The sequence below is a fragment of the Calidris pugnax genome, unplaced genomic scaffold, assembly GCF_001431845.1.
Source record: "Calidris pugnax isolate Ruff unplaced genomic scaffold, ASM143184v1 scaffold18, whole genome shotgun sequence".
Classification (NCBI taxonomy): Eukaryota; Metazoa; Chordata; class Aves; order Charadriiformes; family Scolopacidae; genus Calidris; species Calidris pugnax.
Genome location: NW_015090812.1, coordinates 11,486,007 through 11,502,914, shown reverse-complemented (window position 1 = coordinate 11,502,914; position 16,908 = coordinate 11,486,007). Strand labels below are relative to the sequence as shown.

The 16,908-nt window shown below is 41.0% G+C and overlaps 2 protein-coding genes across 3 annotated transcripts in view; one reads left to right on the top strand and one right to left on the bottom strand.

Moving 5' to 3' along the window:
• Positions 1-5,850, top strand: part of ZZZ3 (zinc finger, ZZ-type containing 3) — a 59,950-nt gene extending 54,100 nt beyond the window's left edge. For both annotated transcript variants that reach the window (XM_014939164.1, XM_014939165.1), the window contains exons 11-13: positions 1,422-1,556; positions 4,038-4,138; positions 4,511-5,850. In XM_014939164.1, coding sequence (XP_014794650.1) covers positions 1,422-1,556; positions 4,038-4,138; positions 4,511-4,655 — 381 coding nt within the window. In that variant the 3' untranslated portion in view covers positions 4,656-5,850. The remainder of the gene's footprint in view (positions 1-1,421; positions 1,557-4,037; positions 4,139-4,510) is intronic.
• A 1,453-nt stretch (positions 5,851-7,303) lies between these two features.
• Positions 7,304-16,908, bottom strand: part of AK5 (adenylate kinase 5) — a 101,153-nt gene continuing 91,548 nt past the window's right edge. Inside the window, exon 14 of the mRNA XM_014939166.1 lies at positions 7,304-9,201. Within this exon, the coding sequence (XP_014794652.1) occupies positions 9,091-9,201 (111 nt within the window). The 3' untranslated portion in view covers positions 7,304-9,090. The remainder of the gene's footprint in view (positions 9,202-16,908) is intronic.

The window sequence follows — 16,908 nt, the reverse complement described above, 5'->3', positions numbered from 1 at the left end:
GTGTAGCAAGAAAATTATAGGAAAGGTTTTTTTTGAGTTCTTCACAGTGGAAATACCAGGTGCTGTTCCCCTGTAAAGACAAAAGATTTTGCCTGGATATTACCAGTCAGCTTGACTGAAAAATTGTTTCAGTTATAAATGAGTTGCTCTCAAGTGAAGACTCTCGGGATCCTAACAAAGCGAGTTTACTTTTGAGTTATGATTACTTCATTTTGTGAGTCTAATTATTCTAGAATACAGGTACTTACTATTCCAGAATGAAGTGTCTGCACAGGGAGCTATTACAGTGTAGCTTATTCACTATGCAGGTTTATTTTGTACCAGGCAGTTTTTCTCAGAATAACTTTTGAGATAGGCATGGAAGGTGAATCCCTGTTTTATATTAAGAGAATGTAGCTTATCACCACACAATTTAATCACATCATTTAACCGTGATTTTTTGTGGACGTTTGCAGTATAGTCCTTTATATAGGTTCATAATTACAATTAAATAATTGATAAGGCCTTTGGAAATTTAACACTAAAGAGCAAGCCTCTTTCCCTCACTTCCTTTAATAAGCTTGCTACATAATACAGATTCTTTAACCTCCATGGATTCATAAAAAGAATTGAAATTATGTGTGTGGGCTACATTAGAAGAATTTTCATTACTATCTTGTAGTTGTTTTCCATAGCTGAATGTTCCTTTGAGCATAGGTTCTGAAAAATGCTCTACATCAATAAAGACTTGTCATCTTCAAAAACAGCTGACATCTACCAAGTACAGCTGCTACAATTGAATAGCCATCTTGAAATGGGCATCTGAATCAGAATGAGAGCTTCTGTCTTCTCATAACATAGAGGCTCTTGACCTTTGTTCAAGAAAATTGGATGAGAAAACACAGAAACGGTGTGTTTCTTTAAAAACTTGATAAAACTGACCTGAAATTTCAGTTCTCAATTATAATATTAGTTGCCATGTATTTAAAACTACAACAAACTAGCTTTGTCTTAAACAAAAGCTTGGTCTTCTACTGCAGCTGCCATTTTGCCCACAGTGTATGGACAAGTGGATTATATGCAAATTCAGATTGGCATCTAAGGTGAGAAGAAAACTAGGAATGAAAGCTAGGCCCTGCTCTCTCATTTATATTCTTCTTTAAGCTCTTCAACAGAATAAACTTGTTTGTAGGATGATGGTTTTTTTATTTTACTGCACATAATAAAGTGTAAATAATACAAAATAAAATGCAAGTTAGCTGTATGCACGGTTTTGTGCTGTTCTTAAAAATAATTTCCCACTACATTTCTTGGGTAGAATATATTGCCAGCATTTTCTCAAGGGTAATTGATCATACATAGCGATTTATGGAATATATGTCTTACTAGGTGTTATATCTTAAATTAAAGAATGTTTCTCATTTATTTTTAACCATGAACAGGATGAAGAGAGTATTCCAATAACATATCGAGAATTACCTGAATACAAAGAACTGTTAGAGTTTAAAAAATTGAAGAAACAGAAACTCCAGCAGATGCATGCAGAAAGTGGATTTGTGCAGCATGTGGGATTCAAGGTGAGCTGAAGAGATGTTAGTTGTTATTCAGTGCATTGTAGAAGTTTTCGAAGATAAAATGGATTGGTTTTCCTAAAAAGGCTTTGTTTAATATAGCAAGTTTGGTTCCTTGGTTCTTGTTCACTGTGTCTGCTTTCTCTCATTTTCTTTAATAAAAACATTGTAAGGAAGTCACTCTTTCCGATAGCTCAGGTTTCTCTGAATACTGATACCGTATGAAAATCCATAAGCACACTGCCTTTCCCTCATTCATATTTTGAAAATACAGCTTTAGAGCCAGGTTAAATCGTCATAGAATTCCATTTGGGACCACACTGTATTTTGACCATGATTCATTGATGATGATTCTCTGATTATGAATTTGGAGTCATTTTGCCTCCACCAAAGCGGCCAGAGAAGGGACAGAGATTTTTAATGAGGACAGAAATAAGTTAATACCTTTTTTTGCTTTGTAGCAACTTCCTAATGCTATCAAGTGGTAACCTGCAGAAGTTGAAGCAAGGACAGGAACCAATAGTCATGGGAAATTAAGAAAATAAACATTAGGTTAAACTGATGTGTTGTCCCAGTATCAGCCATTAATAGGCGACATGAAAGAAAGGGCATTCTTTAAATTACATTTTCTGGTTTGCAAGGGATTTTCTGTCTAATAGTCTCGTTAGTTGACATTGACAGACTTAATCATGGTGTTAGATCACCAAGGCGCTTTTTATTTTTGGCCTTTTTTTTTTTTTTTTTTACAGTTATCCTGGTGTGTTTGGTTTGGGGTTTTTTGACTTTGGTTTTGTTTTTAAGTTAGCATTTTCTTCCCCAAAATTCAAAATTTCTAGGCAACGAACTAGTTGCTTTTTCTACATAAAATTACTCTGAAAAGGAAATTGGCGTAATGCAGTGTCAAGCATTCCAAGTTCAAAAGTTTCTCTGCAATCTGAATGTGATTTTATTATGCATTATAGTAAGCTATGAAATTACATAATTATATACTATTTTCCCTCAGGAGCGCTGCCTTGCTCGGTGCACGGGCTGGACGGAGCCCGCCTAATAAGCAGTCATTCAGAACAGTTTTGGTTCTGCATGGCCTTCAGCCTCAGTTACTATGCATTATTCAAACTCTACTTTGAATATTGAATTATTGAATCCCTCATGGGCCTTTTATGGCTTTCATTGCTATAATATCACAGCACTTTGCAAATACTTTTTTTTTTTAAGGAAACGAAAGGCATGGTATTATTCTTGTTTCAGAGGGGAAAGAGAGGGAAGCTGGAGCACAGAAATTAAGGTCAAGGGTTTCCACCATCTCAGTTCTCAAATTGAGATAACTGGAACCAATTTTTATTTTTTATTTTTTTAAAGTATTTAGCATTATACTAAACTTGATGTTTTCAGAGAACATCTCTAAGAATGCTCAGTCTGTCCTCATTATCAGCCTTCAATCTCTGACAGCCCCCTGTGGAAGGAAGGGATACGAATTTGTAAGGTGTAAAGTTTTTGTAACACTGGGTGGATTTTGTGATCCTGCCCTGTGAGTGGGTTTCACAGATGCTGTGAGAGAATTTCAGGTTCTGAAGGAGGATGAGCTATTGGAGCACGGGCTTGTTTCCCACATTTCTTTCTCCTTTTCAATCCTGTCTCTGCAACACTCTTCAAAGTTGAGATTTTTGAAACATTCTCCTTGCCTCCACATTGTATTTTCCAGTTTTCCTTTTTGTATCAAATATTTTTGCCCCTCTTCTCTACCATTGTGAATTTTTTATCTGGTCTTGATGCTTCGTTTGCACTTCGTTTCCTCCTCTTCATGCTGCTGTTGTGTTGTCCCCGATTCTTCTCAGGGGATTAGTTTTTGTTTTCTTGCTCAGCTTTAGTTTTAGCCTTGTGTTCCCCTCCCTGGGTATGGTGTCCCACTTCCTTCCCAGCTGCCTGGCTTTTCATTCCAGCCCACCTATGATGTGAATTCGAAAGTGAATCAGTCTGAACTGTTGTGCCCTGATCTGCAGCCCATCAACAGTCTCCCAATGGCTCTCCTGGTCTAGTCTCACTGCTTTCTTCTGCTGTGGAAAGTGAATCTATAGGCAGACATTTCTCATGGTTGGAGTTAAGCTATAGACAGAAACATCACGTTCATGTATTGTATCACAGCAGTTCTTAAATAGCCATGTGAGGGTGAGCAGTGACCGCAGGCAGGATGGGGTCTGCTTTTGGTGAGCAGGAGGACAGTGTCCACATGGAGCATTTGGGGAGTGGGACGGAAAGCAAGAAAGAGATTAATCAATCCTGAGGGCTCTGGGAGGGCCTCTCTGCAGTATGAGGACTTCTTTATCCATGGTCTTTATCCATAAACCATCACACGATGGTCTGTGATGAGGATTCAGCCGTGTGGGCTGGTACCTGCCTTTCTGTGTGTGTGGTGTGTTGGTGTGTGCTGTCACTGACCTCAGTGATGGCAGCTGCTGGTTTTTCAATGCTTGTCCATCTGCTTCACAGTGTGATAACTGCGGAATTGAACCTATCCAGGGCGTTCGGTGGCACTGCCAAGACTGCCCTCAAGAAATGTCCTTGGATTTCTGTGATTCTTGTTCTGACTGGTGAGCAGCATACGCTTCTACTCGTTAGCTGTAATTAGCTTGAATATCGCGGTGTGGCTTAATTGCTGTGTATGTTGGAAGTCTTTGCTCCAGCATAGAACAAATCTCCTGTGTTGGGTGAAGTGGAAGATACCTTAGCATATATTTGTGGGAGATATATTTTGTAAGCATATAATGGGTGTATAATTTATTTTTTTTCTTAATACAGAGGACAGATAAATTTGGTACTGTCAAACAGTGGGGGAAATTACATTTTATGAATTAATTGTATCAAATTTGATGTGAATCTGTTAATATGATCGCTGTTTATGAAAGTTGAAGAGAAGAAAAATATTTGACTTTTAAACTGTTATCTTTTTCTTTCCCTTGCAGTCTGCATGAAACAGAGATTCATAAGGAAGATCATCAGTTAGAACCTATTTACAGAGCAGAGACATTTTTAGACAGAGACTACTGCATGTCCCAGGGCACCAGTTACAATTATCTTGACCCAAACTACTTTCCAGCAAATAGATGACATGGGAAGCAGATCTACCATCTTGGGCTTATATCCTCTTTGAAAAATAACAATGGCACCATTGTTAATTCTGTGCACATTTTGGAAAGACTCTGCTTTCCCTGAAATGTCGCTCACAGCATGACAGCTTCCTGGGTGTACTTGTCAAACTACAGCTTTGAGCTGTCATGGTTCTAGATCACTGAACAGCAGCTGAACATTCCTAGTGTGCGGAAGGTTTCACTGGGAGACTTTTCTTTCACCACATTAGTCGTTTTTAGGTGGTGAATCTAAACACAAAAGAAAAACATACAAAAGGGTGAGCCAGAAATGAGAGCACACATTAAAGATAGAGTAAATTCCAAAGGCTTTGAAGAACTTGGTTATAATGAGATCCAGAGGAGATGAAGTATTTATATAAAAACAGTTTAGTAGCTTGCAGTTTTGTTGTGAAATAGTTTTCAGCACAGTAACTGACTTCTTTAGGCAAGGTTTTAACCAATGACAGTGTTTGCTTCTAGGATGTATTCTAAAAAAATACTCACTGTCTCAGCGATGGTTGGTTACAGGCCTTTATTAAATCGGAGCTGCTTAATCACATTGACTTTCAATTTTTTTAATTTTTTTTTTTTTAAAAACCACGATGAACTCTATTTACCAACAGTGAAGCACTACAGGGGGCAACTGTGGCATTGCTTCCTTAACCAGCTCATGGTGTGTGAATGTTATAAAATTGTCACTCAGATATATTTTTTAAATGTAATGTTATATAAGATGATCATGTGATGTGTACAAAATATGGTGAAAAGTGCCAGTGGTAGTAACTGTGTAAAGTCTCTAATACTCAACATTAACTCCTTTAAAATAAAATACACAGCCTTCTGCCTCTGTATTTGGAGTTGTTAGTGCAACTCATCAAAGAAAACTGCCTAATATAAATCATATATATGGTAATAATTTTTCCTCTTTTGTAGTCTGCACAAGATCCATGAAAGATTGTATTTTTATTACTATTTAAACAGTGATTAAATTTAGCCTGAGCAGTGAGCAAGGGTTCACATGCATTCTTTTATACTGCTGGATTTTGTTGTGCATCATTTAAAACATTTTGTATGTTTCTTCTTATCTGTGTATACAGTATGTTCTTAATAATGTTCAATTGTCAGGAGAACTGTGAGAAATAAACTATGTGGATCCAGTCTGTTTATATATAGAATGCTTGCCGTGACTTCCTTTCTGTGTAGTTCTGACTTTTTAATCAAGCTGGACAAACATGACCAGGAGGTTTTAACCCGTCACACAAACGCTCCCTGCGCAGCCCTGCGAGACTCTCGCCCAGCGCCCGCCTCCGCTGGGAACTCCCTGGGAGCTGACGGGGCCCTGCGCCTGCTAAAACCAGCTTCACCTTTAGCAGCTCCGTTTGCTCACACCTTCCTCACAGACTGTTCTTTTTTCAGCCTGCAGAGAATTCAGATCTCAGTAGCCTTGGTGCACTGTACACCGTTGTCTGACGAGCTTTGTAATTACTGTGAGATATTTTAGTTAATATATTTTCTATTGAAATGTATAGCTTGTGGTTCAGAAACACTTGATTATTTTATAACTGTAACAGACTTCCAGTCGCTTTGAAACTTGAATACTCAGAGTAATTAGCTAGAATAGAAACTTACTTGACTTTAAAAGATGGCAATAAGAAGGAGAATTGGCTGGCTGCACCTAACAACTTTAATTAGAAACTGATCAGTATTAAGTTTTGCAATAACTTCAGGTGTAGTTATTTTTTGCTTCAGAAAAAAAAGAATTCTAAGCATTTAATCTATTTAGAAGGTGATGCAGTACAGTTACTAAAACACTGAGCAAGTATCCTACGGAAACATATCTCACATACCTAGTCTACTTTAGATAAAACTAATAAACCTTAAAAAAATACAAAAATTCACATGATGTATTTTAGGTTTTAATTGGAGAAGATACTGCTCTGAGAGGCTCTCTAATACAATAAAAAATGTGCTTTCCACGTCATTCATGCTCTTTGTAGGAAGCCAGAGTTGGGGAAGGTGTATTATCAGGGAGAGAATCTGTGGTAATCTTTGTTTACTGTTGATATCCTGAAAAAACTACTAGAAGGAAATAATGAAAGCAAATTAGTGAAAATCTGATTAAGTGCAAATATTCCGTCATCAGTTTAGGATGGATAGGCTTGGGAAGAGCAAAAAGCCACGGTATAATTTGAATGAGATTGGAAGCAGAAGGAGAATTTCAAGTCTGAATCACCCAAGAGAGAAGTGTCTCGGTTAAGTCCTCTTTTTATTGAATATGTATAAATATTTATATTTCCATATGCATGCATATACAGCTAGTCCTCTTGCATATATTATGAACATATGCAAATAGATATCTAATGCACATACACCCGATCAAGCATGGGAGGTTTTTTGCTTTGTTCCACAGAAAAGACCAGAAGCAGCCGAAAGAAAAATTAAACTGAAACTGTATGTTATATAATTTTTGTAATTTAATTTAAAAAAAAAAAAAAAAAGAAAAAACCAAGCAGCTGATTGTTGCCTTTGTTCCCATCCCACACAAGTATGATGCTCCACACTTTTTAACTTATGTTGTAATTAGAAGTAATAAAAAATACTCCAGAAAACCTACCCAGGTGAATTTGCAACTTCATGGTAACTCCAGAATATTTTACTTTCTTTTTTTTTTTTTTTCCCAATACCACCCCAGGCAGCCACTAGTGCTTCAGGGCTGGGGTTAGAAAAACCCACCTTCTGGAGCTGATGGGTTATGAAAGTCTCTGGCTTAAAGCTGTTGCGCTGCAGACGTCACCGGGCGCTTAATGGCGCTGGTCTGGAGCTGGAGAAGCACTTCCCAGAGCATCAGAGGTAAAATGTAGGCTGTAAAAGGACCCGGGAAAGAAGGAACGTCCAGGATATGAAGGATAAGAAGGTACCTAAACCAGTCCCTTACAAAATAATTGAATTAGCATTTGCAGGAATTAAAAAAGCATAGAAGAATGTGCCCTGACTGGCGAAAGGCCGCACTGCGTAAGCGTGTGACTGAGCTGCGTTTCCGAGCCATGTACTGCGCTTTGAAAAGGGTTAAACCCACATATGCTGTAACAGAAATCGTTACTCCTCATTTTTGTACGTGTTTTATTTGTATTATGTCTTCATTACAAGAAAGGGAACTTTAAAAATACAAATCTGCCGCGGAAAGTACAACTTTGACAGTAAGAGCAATCATGCAACCCACTTCGACTGTGAATTCATCCAGTAGCTCCAGTACAAGGATGCAGTTACTTTACAGGAATGTCAAACAAGCTTTTATTTAGCTATCAGAATACCAAAGAAACTCCACAACATTTTGGTTAACTTAATGGAAATATGGTATGATCTTTACAAACTTTTTTGCAGATATGACAGATATAAATAAATGGCTTACTAAAGATGCAAGCAATAGGAATCAACGTTTTCCTTTTTTTTTTTTTTCCTTTTTTTTCCCCCCAAAAAAAAAGTTTTGGCAATGCCCCTACAAGACAACAGACGATGATCTGAATTTTGCATTTGAAATACTTGCAAAGTATGACTTAAAGACATCTTCATACATTCTGGCTCATAGTCAACTTTAAATATAGACCTTAATTAATATAGTAAAACTGCTGTTAATATGGACAATCACTGGATTGCACGTTTAACTGTACAAGACAATCATTCTTTTCACCTCAGCTCACAGACCTGGGAAGTCGTCATTCATAATAGCCTACAGTTCCCAGCAGAAGACAAGGCTGTCTCAGCAATGGTGTCTGCTCCCCCGGGGTGGACTGACAGACTGCCACAGTATTCAACCTTATCTTCAATTCATTATTCTGGTTACAATAGTGTGCTGGGGACACGGGAAAAGTTTATTTTAACTTCTAGCTTGGCTAATTCCAGCTGTTCCACAGCTGTGTGTAACAGAGAACAGATTTTAGTCGCTAAAACCCAAGAACAAGCTAAGTGATACCGCAGAAATTAATACTGTTAATTAAAAGAAACTAATAACCAGTGGGAGACTTGTGTGCAGTCATCGTAACATGCGAGATGGCGAGTGATGGGGCTGAGGAGCTGGCTGCTGGCCGGGCGCTGTCTGACTTCCCATCGGTTGGGTGAGACCACGGGACACAACCCAGAGCTGTTGGTCACCGACGCCGCTTTTAACCCGGGAAGAGCAACCAACCAGGGAAACACCAGAGAGTTCTCAGTGTGGAGTCAGCACACAGACCACTTCCTACCCCGTGCGTTGTCAGAACAGAGGAAAAGAAAAAAAAAAAAAAAAAAAAAAAAGGTTTCATCTAAAATAACATACCACATGCACAAATTCCAGGCGCCTCTCGAGCAAGCGGTATTGCTGTGAGCAGCGTCGCCATCGTGGCTGCCGAGTGCACGTGGGGTGAGGCTGGAACACACCGTTACTGCGGTTCTGCTGGAAAAGAAAAGGCTGCCTCTTCCTTTTTCAGAAAAGAGTCCATTGTCTTGCAGATTTCCAGAAAAACATCCTCCTGCGTTCCTTCTGCATCGACCTGTGAAATAGGCAAGACCCATCAGTTTTGACTGCTATGAAGAATTACCTCAGAATTTAAACAATGGCACAAAAAAACGGTCAAATGTAAAATAAAAGTTGTTCTGTTTCATGTTACAATGATGCTAATGTAGAGGAGCAGCTTCCATAAACCAAATTATTCACGGTGTTTCCACAGATCCTGTAGGCTCCATCAGTGGGAGCAAAGAGCATTAATCAAATGAGGGAGCTGACGCTCTCTCCCAAGTTCTCATGTTTTAAGGTAAAGTTACACCTTTGATACACAGAACAGTTTCCAAAGATTTTTCAATCTTTTTTAGCGTTTAATACCCTCCAAAAGAAACCCCACAGAGTAACTTCGATATCATACCGTTAATGAGATGAATAACACTGACTTGTTAATTTGTTTGTTGTCATCTAAAGTGTCAGGGGCTGTAACGCTGTGACTGACCCAAAAGTTTATTTTTCACGGCTGAACAAAACCAAGACCAATTTATGCTCCTGTGCTGAGGGAGAGCGCGCTGCCTTTTAGCAGAGAGCAACGGTTTGTAGCCAGTAACGCTTCTGTGTGTTCCCCAGGAAATGGAATGGAGCACCGAGCTTTTCAGAGCAGTGACTTTCATGTCCATCCTCTGCAGTGAGTGTCACACAGGGCGTTACTTGAGGAAGGAGAGCTCTCTTTCGCCTTCACAGTGGTGCCAGAAGCAGCTTTCATGCTGGCTGTGTACAGCTGATGATCATTTGCTTCCTCTCAAATGCCTGGGTGAGAGCCTTGATTCCCTACTCAAAAGCAAGCTTCCTCCCTGCTTCTCCATGCCGGCGTGCCACGGAGCATGCACGCATTTAACTGGACACATGACAACTTTGCTAAAGCCTGTTTTTCTGAGCTACGTGCTGCATGGCCATCTCCCAGCTTGCTGACCAGGATGCCAGACCATTGTAACGTTTGAAGATGTTCCTGACGGTCGTACTTTCTGCCACCAATTTGTTCTGCAGGAGAATAAAAGGAATTTCAAACTCCAAAAAACGCATTTTTGAAATAGTCCACAGAATCGTTGCCAGCCCCGTGTTGGCTTGGGCCCTGCCTGTGCTCAGCTACAGCGAAGGCCCCGCTGCTCGGCCTGGCGTGGGAGGCGGCAGCTGCTCCTTGCAGGGATCTGGCCAGGGATGGTGTTCACGCTCCAGAGCTCCGTGTGGCTCTCGGTGGGTGGCATCATCCACAGACACTGCAAGGTTGGGTCCCCTGTGGCTTCCTGTTGGAAGTGCCAGCACACCCAGCCAGTCTGTCTCCAGGCACAGCAGTTCCAGCACTGGCCACCCGCTAAGGAGCCATGTCTGACTGGGTTCAGTCCCCTCGGACTCGCTGCAAAGGTGGCTCCCAGCCTGAGCAGAACTTCCCCCTCCCCTCTTGGGCAGCTTTCCGAAGGACCGGTCTCCTGCTTCCCTTGCTCTCTGCCCCGCTGCTGTTTGTGACATCCCTGTGGCACACACTGCTGGAGAACACACACACAGAATGGTTTGTGAAGCAGCAGGTGGTGCCTTAGAAAGGTCAGTTCTCAATCAAGGGCTGCGTGTCTGTCAGAAGCTCTCTGTGCCACAGAAACGAAGGGTTTAGGGGGGCTTTACTTACTCGTAGCAAAGAGAAAAGGGGAACGGTGAACCATTGGTGAACCATTCTGGATCAAATGCCTTCTCTGGTTAGAACAAAACTAGCAGCTCCCACCTCAGCTGCTATAAAGCAGTGTGCTTTGACCATCTCACCTGTTCAGACACCGATTTTCGTAGAGCTATCCCACAGGAAATATACTTCACACAGGGTGAAGGCCACAGCCATTTCAAAGCTCACTTGTCTTAATATGTATTTTTATTATCTCTTTATTCCATAAACACACCTGCAGTGGATAACCAATCTAACCCAATCAGCACAGCTGATGGCCATTGGCTTTTCAGCGACCTCTTCTACAACTGGGACTGACACTGGGGTCTAGATCAAGGCAGTTGTGATGAAGAATGAGGTCTGTGAGCGTGGAAATCGCAGCCCTTTATGACTGGCTGGAACGTTGCCTTCCTAACAGCCACAGTAAAATACGGATGAGCAAGACTAACGACAGCCCCAGTGCTTCCCGTGCTGGCCTCCTAAATAACAAAGGTCCAATTCATAAAACTAACTTAAAGTTGTGGCACAAAAGTAACTTAATGTGACAATAATTCACAGCCAGTACCACAATAATTCAATGATGCTCCCTGCAGCTCCAGAAAGAGAAAAATGTGTATTTCTCAGATTATAACAAACCTCATAAATTAGGACTGTTTTCAAGGTTATCCAAGCTACTTTCTTCTCACAAAAGCAATATCCAGACACAGTTTTCCATAATGCTTCCAGTTTTGAAATGCCACCATGGCTTTAGGTAACTTCAAACACAGAGAAATTTAATGAGCTCGTGAAAAATGAGTGGACTGATCACCAACCAATTAATTTTTCTGTCATCAAACCTCCATTTGTTGTAGGTTTTGGGATTTAGAAGCCTAAATGCACACTGCCACTGAGAAAAACCCAACTGTCTGTAGAGAGGATGGCTGAGGACCACTGTTTTCAGAAAGACAGACTGAGACTCTGGAATAAACTCACTAGTTAGAAGCTTCTCATTGGATGTCAGTCAAGCTCAGCTGTGTTGACGTTAATATTTATAACTTTGTCATTAAAAAGAGTGTTAAAAACCTCTCAGACGGTGCAGTACCTGGTTCTCGAAGCAATCGATCAAGCTGTCTGGAATCCAGTGGAAACATTCTGCCCCAGCACCTGTTCACATTTGGCATGAATTTACTGTTGTGTTTTCTCCACAATCCCCTGCTAATGGTTCTGATGTGTCTTTCTAGACTGGTGTCTCTGTTAATGGGTCACAAGCCACCGAGGGGGTGACAGAAACAATTGTTCCTTTGTTCCCTCACCTACTTACCTATCAGGCTTAATGATTCTCCGATAACCTTTCCAAAGACAGAAATAAATTACACACCTGCTATCACCATTACCGCTTCCCTGAGAAAAATTGTGCACAAGTCTCTGGTCTGCAGTTACATGAAGGTCCATGAATTATTTTTTAAAAATCCATGAATGTAGATGAGATCATTTATCTTAAAGAGTCTTCAAATCAACACTTGTAAATTAGCTTTGGTGGCTTTGCCCAAAATGGATTCAGAAACATACTCACAGCTCTTTCATCGAGCAGAATTATAGAGGCAGCAGCATTTTAATGAGGGCATCAACGTCTTCAACCAGTACTGGTCAATGCTGGAGAGTAGTAACACCCACTCAGGAACGAACAGATTCCCAAAGCCGAAAACATGCGTGTGTTATAATTTGCCATGGCTTGAGGTAAAACAGAATCAATTTTCTGTTCAAAAATTTTACTTTTCAGTTAAGCCTCTTCTAACTAACTGAATTCCATGAAAATTTATGCCATATTTTTAAGACAGTGTTCACTACCAGAGCGATACGACCTGATAGTTTCTCATTTATGCCAAGGAAGGGTCTGCAGAGAGGCTCTTGCTTATACTTATTGCTATTAACAACCAAGGTCAGCTCACGTTGCTATTTGCCCTGTTGGAGTGTCGGAAGAGGAAAAGCCTAGAGGGGTCGCACCTTCAGGGAGGATCAGACAGGACAACCAACCCAAAGACAGACCAACAGGGTGTTCCATCCCCTCTGCCCCATGCTCAGTATAAAAGCTGAGGGATCAAAGGGGTCAGTCTCTTTCCTCAATGGCCAGGTCCAAGGAGGACTGTCTGTTTGTCTGCCTTTGATCCTGATCCAGGCGTTCCTGACTCCAGAGCTGGATTCCAGTTCCCGTCCATCACTGAGTCCTGTCTGGGACTTTTCCCAGTGCCTGTTGGTGATGTGATCGTCACCCTGAGAGCTCGATAAGGTTTTGTATATATTGTATATATTTCATTATTGTTTTTTTATTTCATTATTAGTATTTCATTAGTTTAGCTTTTTTTTAAACTCTGAAGTCTCTTTCTCTCTCTCTCTCCCTCCTCTTCCTGGAGAGAGGTGGGGGAGAGCCTCTGTTGTTCATTTCAATGGCCAGTTTGGCCCAAACCATGACATAATTAAAATCAGGAAGAAAAATATTAAACATGTTAGATTGCCTCTAGGTAAAGTCTCAATTTTCTGTGTATACATATGACAGTACAAATGACAAAAACCAAAGACTATTTTAGCCTAACCCATACTGAAAATAAAATGCAGTCAGAAGTACTGATAGTTTTTCTGCTTTCCACCTGAATTTCCTTCCTTCATTCAGAGAACATCAGTGTGGCTGCTAATGTCAATGCTCAGGAGTCTGGAAAATATGTTGCTATAAATAAAAAACTGACCTCGTGTCCTGGGAATTGCAAACTTCCCTTTTACTCTCTGCTTCTTCAACACATGCAGCTCACACATATTCACTGCTGAAACAGTTTTAAAACTGTAAACCTAAACGTCTATTTCCTCTTAGCTCCCCACGTAGCTCACAGTTACACATTTTGTGCTGTTTAGTTCTCTTTGTTTCAAAACAGCCGTTGGCCAACTCTTAACTGTTTGTTCTTTGTCTTTATTCTTCAAATTGTTGAGCCAAATAGTGCATAGGTTTGTAAGATGCGTGTTTACAGGATAATAATACAGGTTGGGAAGAGCGGAGAGTGGATCATCTAGTGCAACCTCCTGCTCAGAGCAGGACTGGGCACTGCAAGGACACCAGGCACTAGGCTTGAGTTGTGTCATTGACCAAATGAGACTGTATGATCAAACTCTTTGAGTTCACTTGTTGCAGGAAAATTGCCTAGAAAAATTTCCTAAACAAGCATTTCTTCCAGAAAAAAATTTACTTTGTTTCGCAGTATTTGTGTATTTCCAAAATTGATTTTTTTTCATTCCAGCACTTTCCACTGCAGAACTGATAGGGAATATTTGGATCAGAAGAGCTATTGAAGTCAATTGCTCTGTGCAAAAAGGTGCTCAGACCACTCTGACTGTAGGTGCAAAGTTAACGTTAAAATAGATCATCACAACTGTTCAACAACACTTGGTTAAAAAAAGCAATTTCTCTCACCCATAAACAACAAAACGTTAACATGCTTCTTGTCTGAAAACTACATTTGGTTCTGCTCCTTGCTGTACAGGGCTGCAGGCTTGTACGTGAAGCTGGCTGAGGGTGACAAGGACAGCCTGGGAGGATTAATTTTAAAAGCCTACCTGGGCTGAGCATTTTGTCAGTGTTCTCTAAATGCTGATAAATAACTGAACATACATTTGTCTACATCAGAACGGGTTGGGGAGGGGGCATCTCCCTACTTTACTTAAATCCATAATGGAATCACATCTTTGATAGCAGATGTGTATTTTATCAGTTTAGTAAACAGCTGATGAGGCAGACATTTCAGTAGAGAGTACCTGTGCTCAAGAAAAACGGAATGCATTTTTCAACCTTAAAAGGACATTTTATATGATAATGTTTATAAAGCTGATTTCACAGGGCTTTCATACCCAATAGTTCCATCCAGAAGATGGAACTACTTTGAACACCTACATTCATCAGAAGCAAGTACAGACACTGGATAGACATTGTAAGAAAAACAGTGTGAATGCTGTTAAAGCAATGCACGAATATTTTCTAACATGCAAACACACAATGTCAGTTCCCTCCCAAACTGAGAGTGCAAAGCATACACCGGTTCTGACCTACAGACTCGGCAAGTCACTTAAGGAGCTAAGGAGCTATAAGCTTTCACGAAAAGACTGCATGGTTTGCCATTGCATAGATTGCATAGGAGATGGAGCAGAAACTTGCAGCAGAAGTATTAAGAAAGGGCAAGGAGAGTCCACATCAAGTGAAATAAAGCAGAACAGGAATGCAAAATCTGTGTGAAAATGCTTAGTGGGGTTTCATTCTCTTTGGGGCTGTCACTTCCCTGATACTTCAGAAAGAGAAACACTATGGTAGGCACAGCTCACTGCAGTGAGATCTTAGAGATACAGAGAGCTCTGTCTTCCTTTGCATTGCACTGTGTTGGTGTATTGTGTATTGTACTGAATTCTTAATTAGACACATCCTTGCAACATTGGCAAGGTAGCTCGTCAAAGAAAATACAAATAAAACCAGATAATTTTTCTTATGCTTGAAGAAGAAAAGAAAGTAATGGGGGATTTTTTTTCTACCACTAGAATTTGCCTTCCATGTACTCACCGTGGGGTTAGCAAAGGACATGAATCAGGACTCTCCCTTTGAGTATCATTTTTCTCAGGACTGTCATTTACTCTGTTCTGGGGTCAGGATATGGGTGCATAAATTAGCTGCATGTTTCTCTTTTGGGAACTTGGCAGAGGAGAAAGGTTTGGGATATGTGATTTGCATGTTTGCTACAGCCTCTAGAAAAAAGCTCCTATAATATTTCCAGAAACTATTATTGGATTCTTTCCCTTTTAGGACAAGAAGGATCAGCAGGAACTAGATCTTTCTGTAGCTGAACATAAGGGATAGTTTGCCACAATAGAGCAGAGAAACACATAAAACATCCCACATAAATGAGTTTACAGATGTGCAAGCATATACATTGGTAAATTGCACTGATGGAATTTTTTTTGCTTCTCTGTAAAGTATTCATTAAAGAATAAAAAGAATGCTTTAAATTTCACATCCTCAGCAGGTGTAAACTCTGAATAATTTCAATGTAATTCACCGAAATTAATATAACTATGTCATTTGTTCCAGCAGAAAGATCTTTCTTGTGTGCAGGTCTGTTTTATTTCAGGATATACACTGTCAGTTTTGTAAATTTAACTAAAGGGCTTTGGATTAACATAATCTTTCATCCTTCATGTCCATCCTCTGCAGTGAGTGTCACACAGGGCGTTACTTGAGGAAGGAGAGCTCTCTTTCGCCTTCACAGTGGTGCCAGAAGCAGCTTTCATGCTGGCTGTGTACAGCTGATGATCATTTGCTTCCTCTCAAATGCCTGGGTGAGAGCCTTGATTCCCTACTCAAAAGCAAGCTTCCTCCCTGCTTCTCCATGCCGGCGTGCCACGGAGCATGCACGCATTTAACTGGACACATGACAACTTTGCTAAAGCCTGTTTTTCTGAGCTACGTGCTGCATGGCCATCTCCCAGCTTGCTGACCAGGATGCCAGACCATTGTAACGTTTGAAGATGTTCCTGACGGTCGTACTTTCTGCCACCAATTTGTTCTGCAGGAGAATAAAAGGAATTTCAAACTCCAAAAAACGCATTTTTGAAATAGTCCACGGAATCGTTGCCAGCCCCGTGTTGGCTTGGGCCCTGCCTGTGCTCAGCTACAGCGAAGGCCCCGCTGCTCGGCCTGGCGTGGGAGGCGGCAGCTGCTCCTTGCAGGGATCTGGCCAGGGATGGTGTTCACGCTCCAGAGCTCCGTGTGGCTCTCGGTGGGTGGCATCATCCACAGACACTGCAAGGTTGGGTCCCCTGTGGCTTCCTGTTGGAAGTGCCAGCACACCCAGCCAGTCTGTCTCCAGGCACAGCAGTTCCAGCACTGGCCACCCGCTAAGGAGCCATGTCTGACTGGGTTCAGTCCCCTCGGACTCGCTGCAAAGGTGGCTCCCAGCCTGAGCAGAACTTCCCCCTCCCCTCTTGGGCAGCTTTCCGAAGGACCGGTCTCCTGCTTCCCTTGCTCTCTGCCCCGCTGCTGTTTGT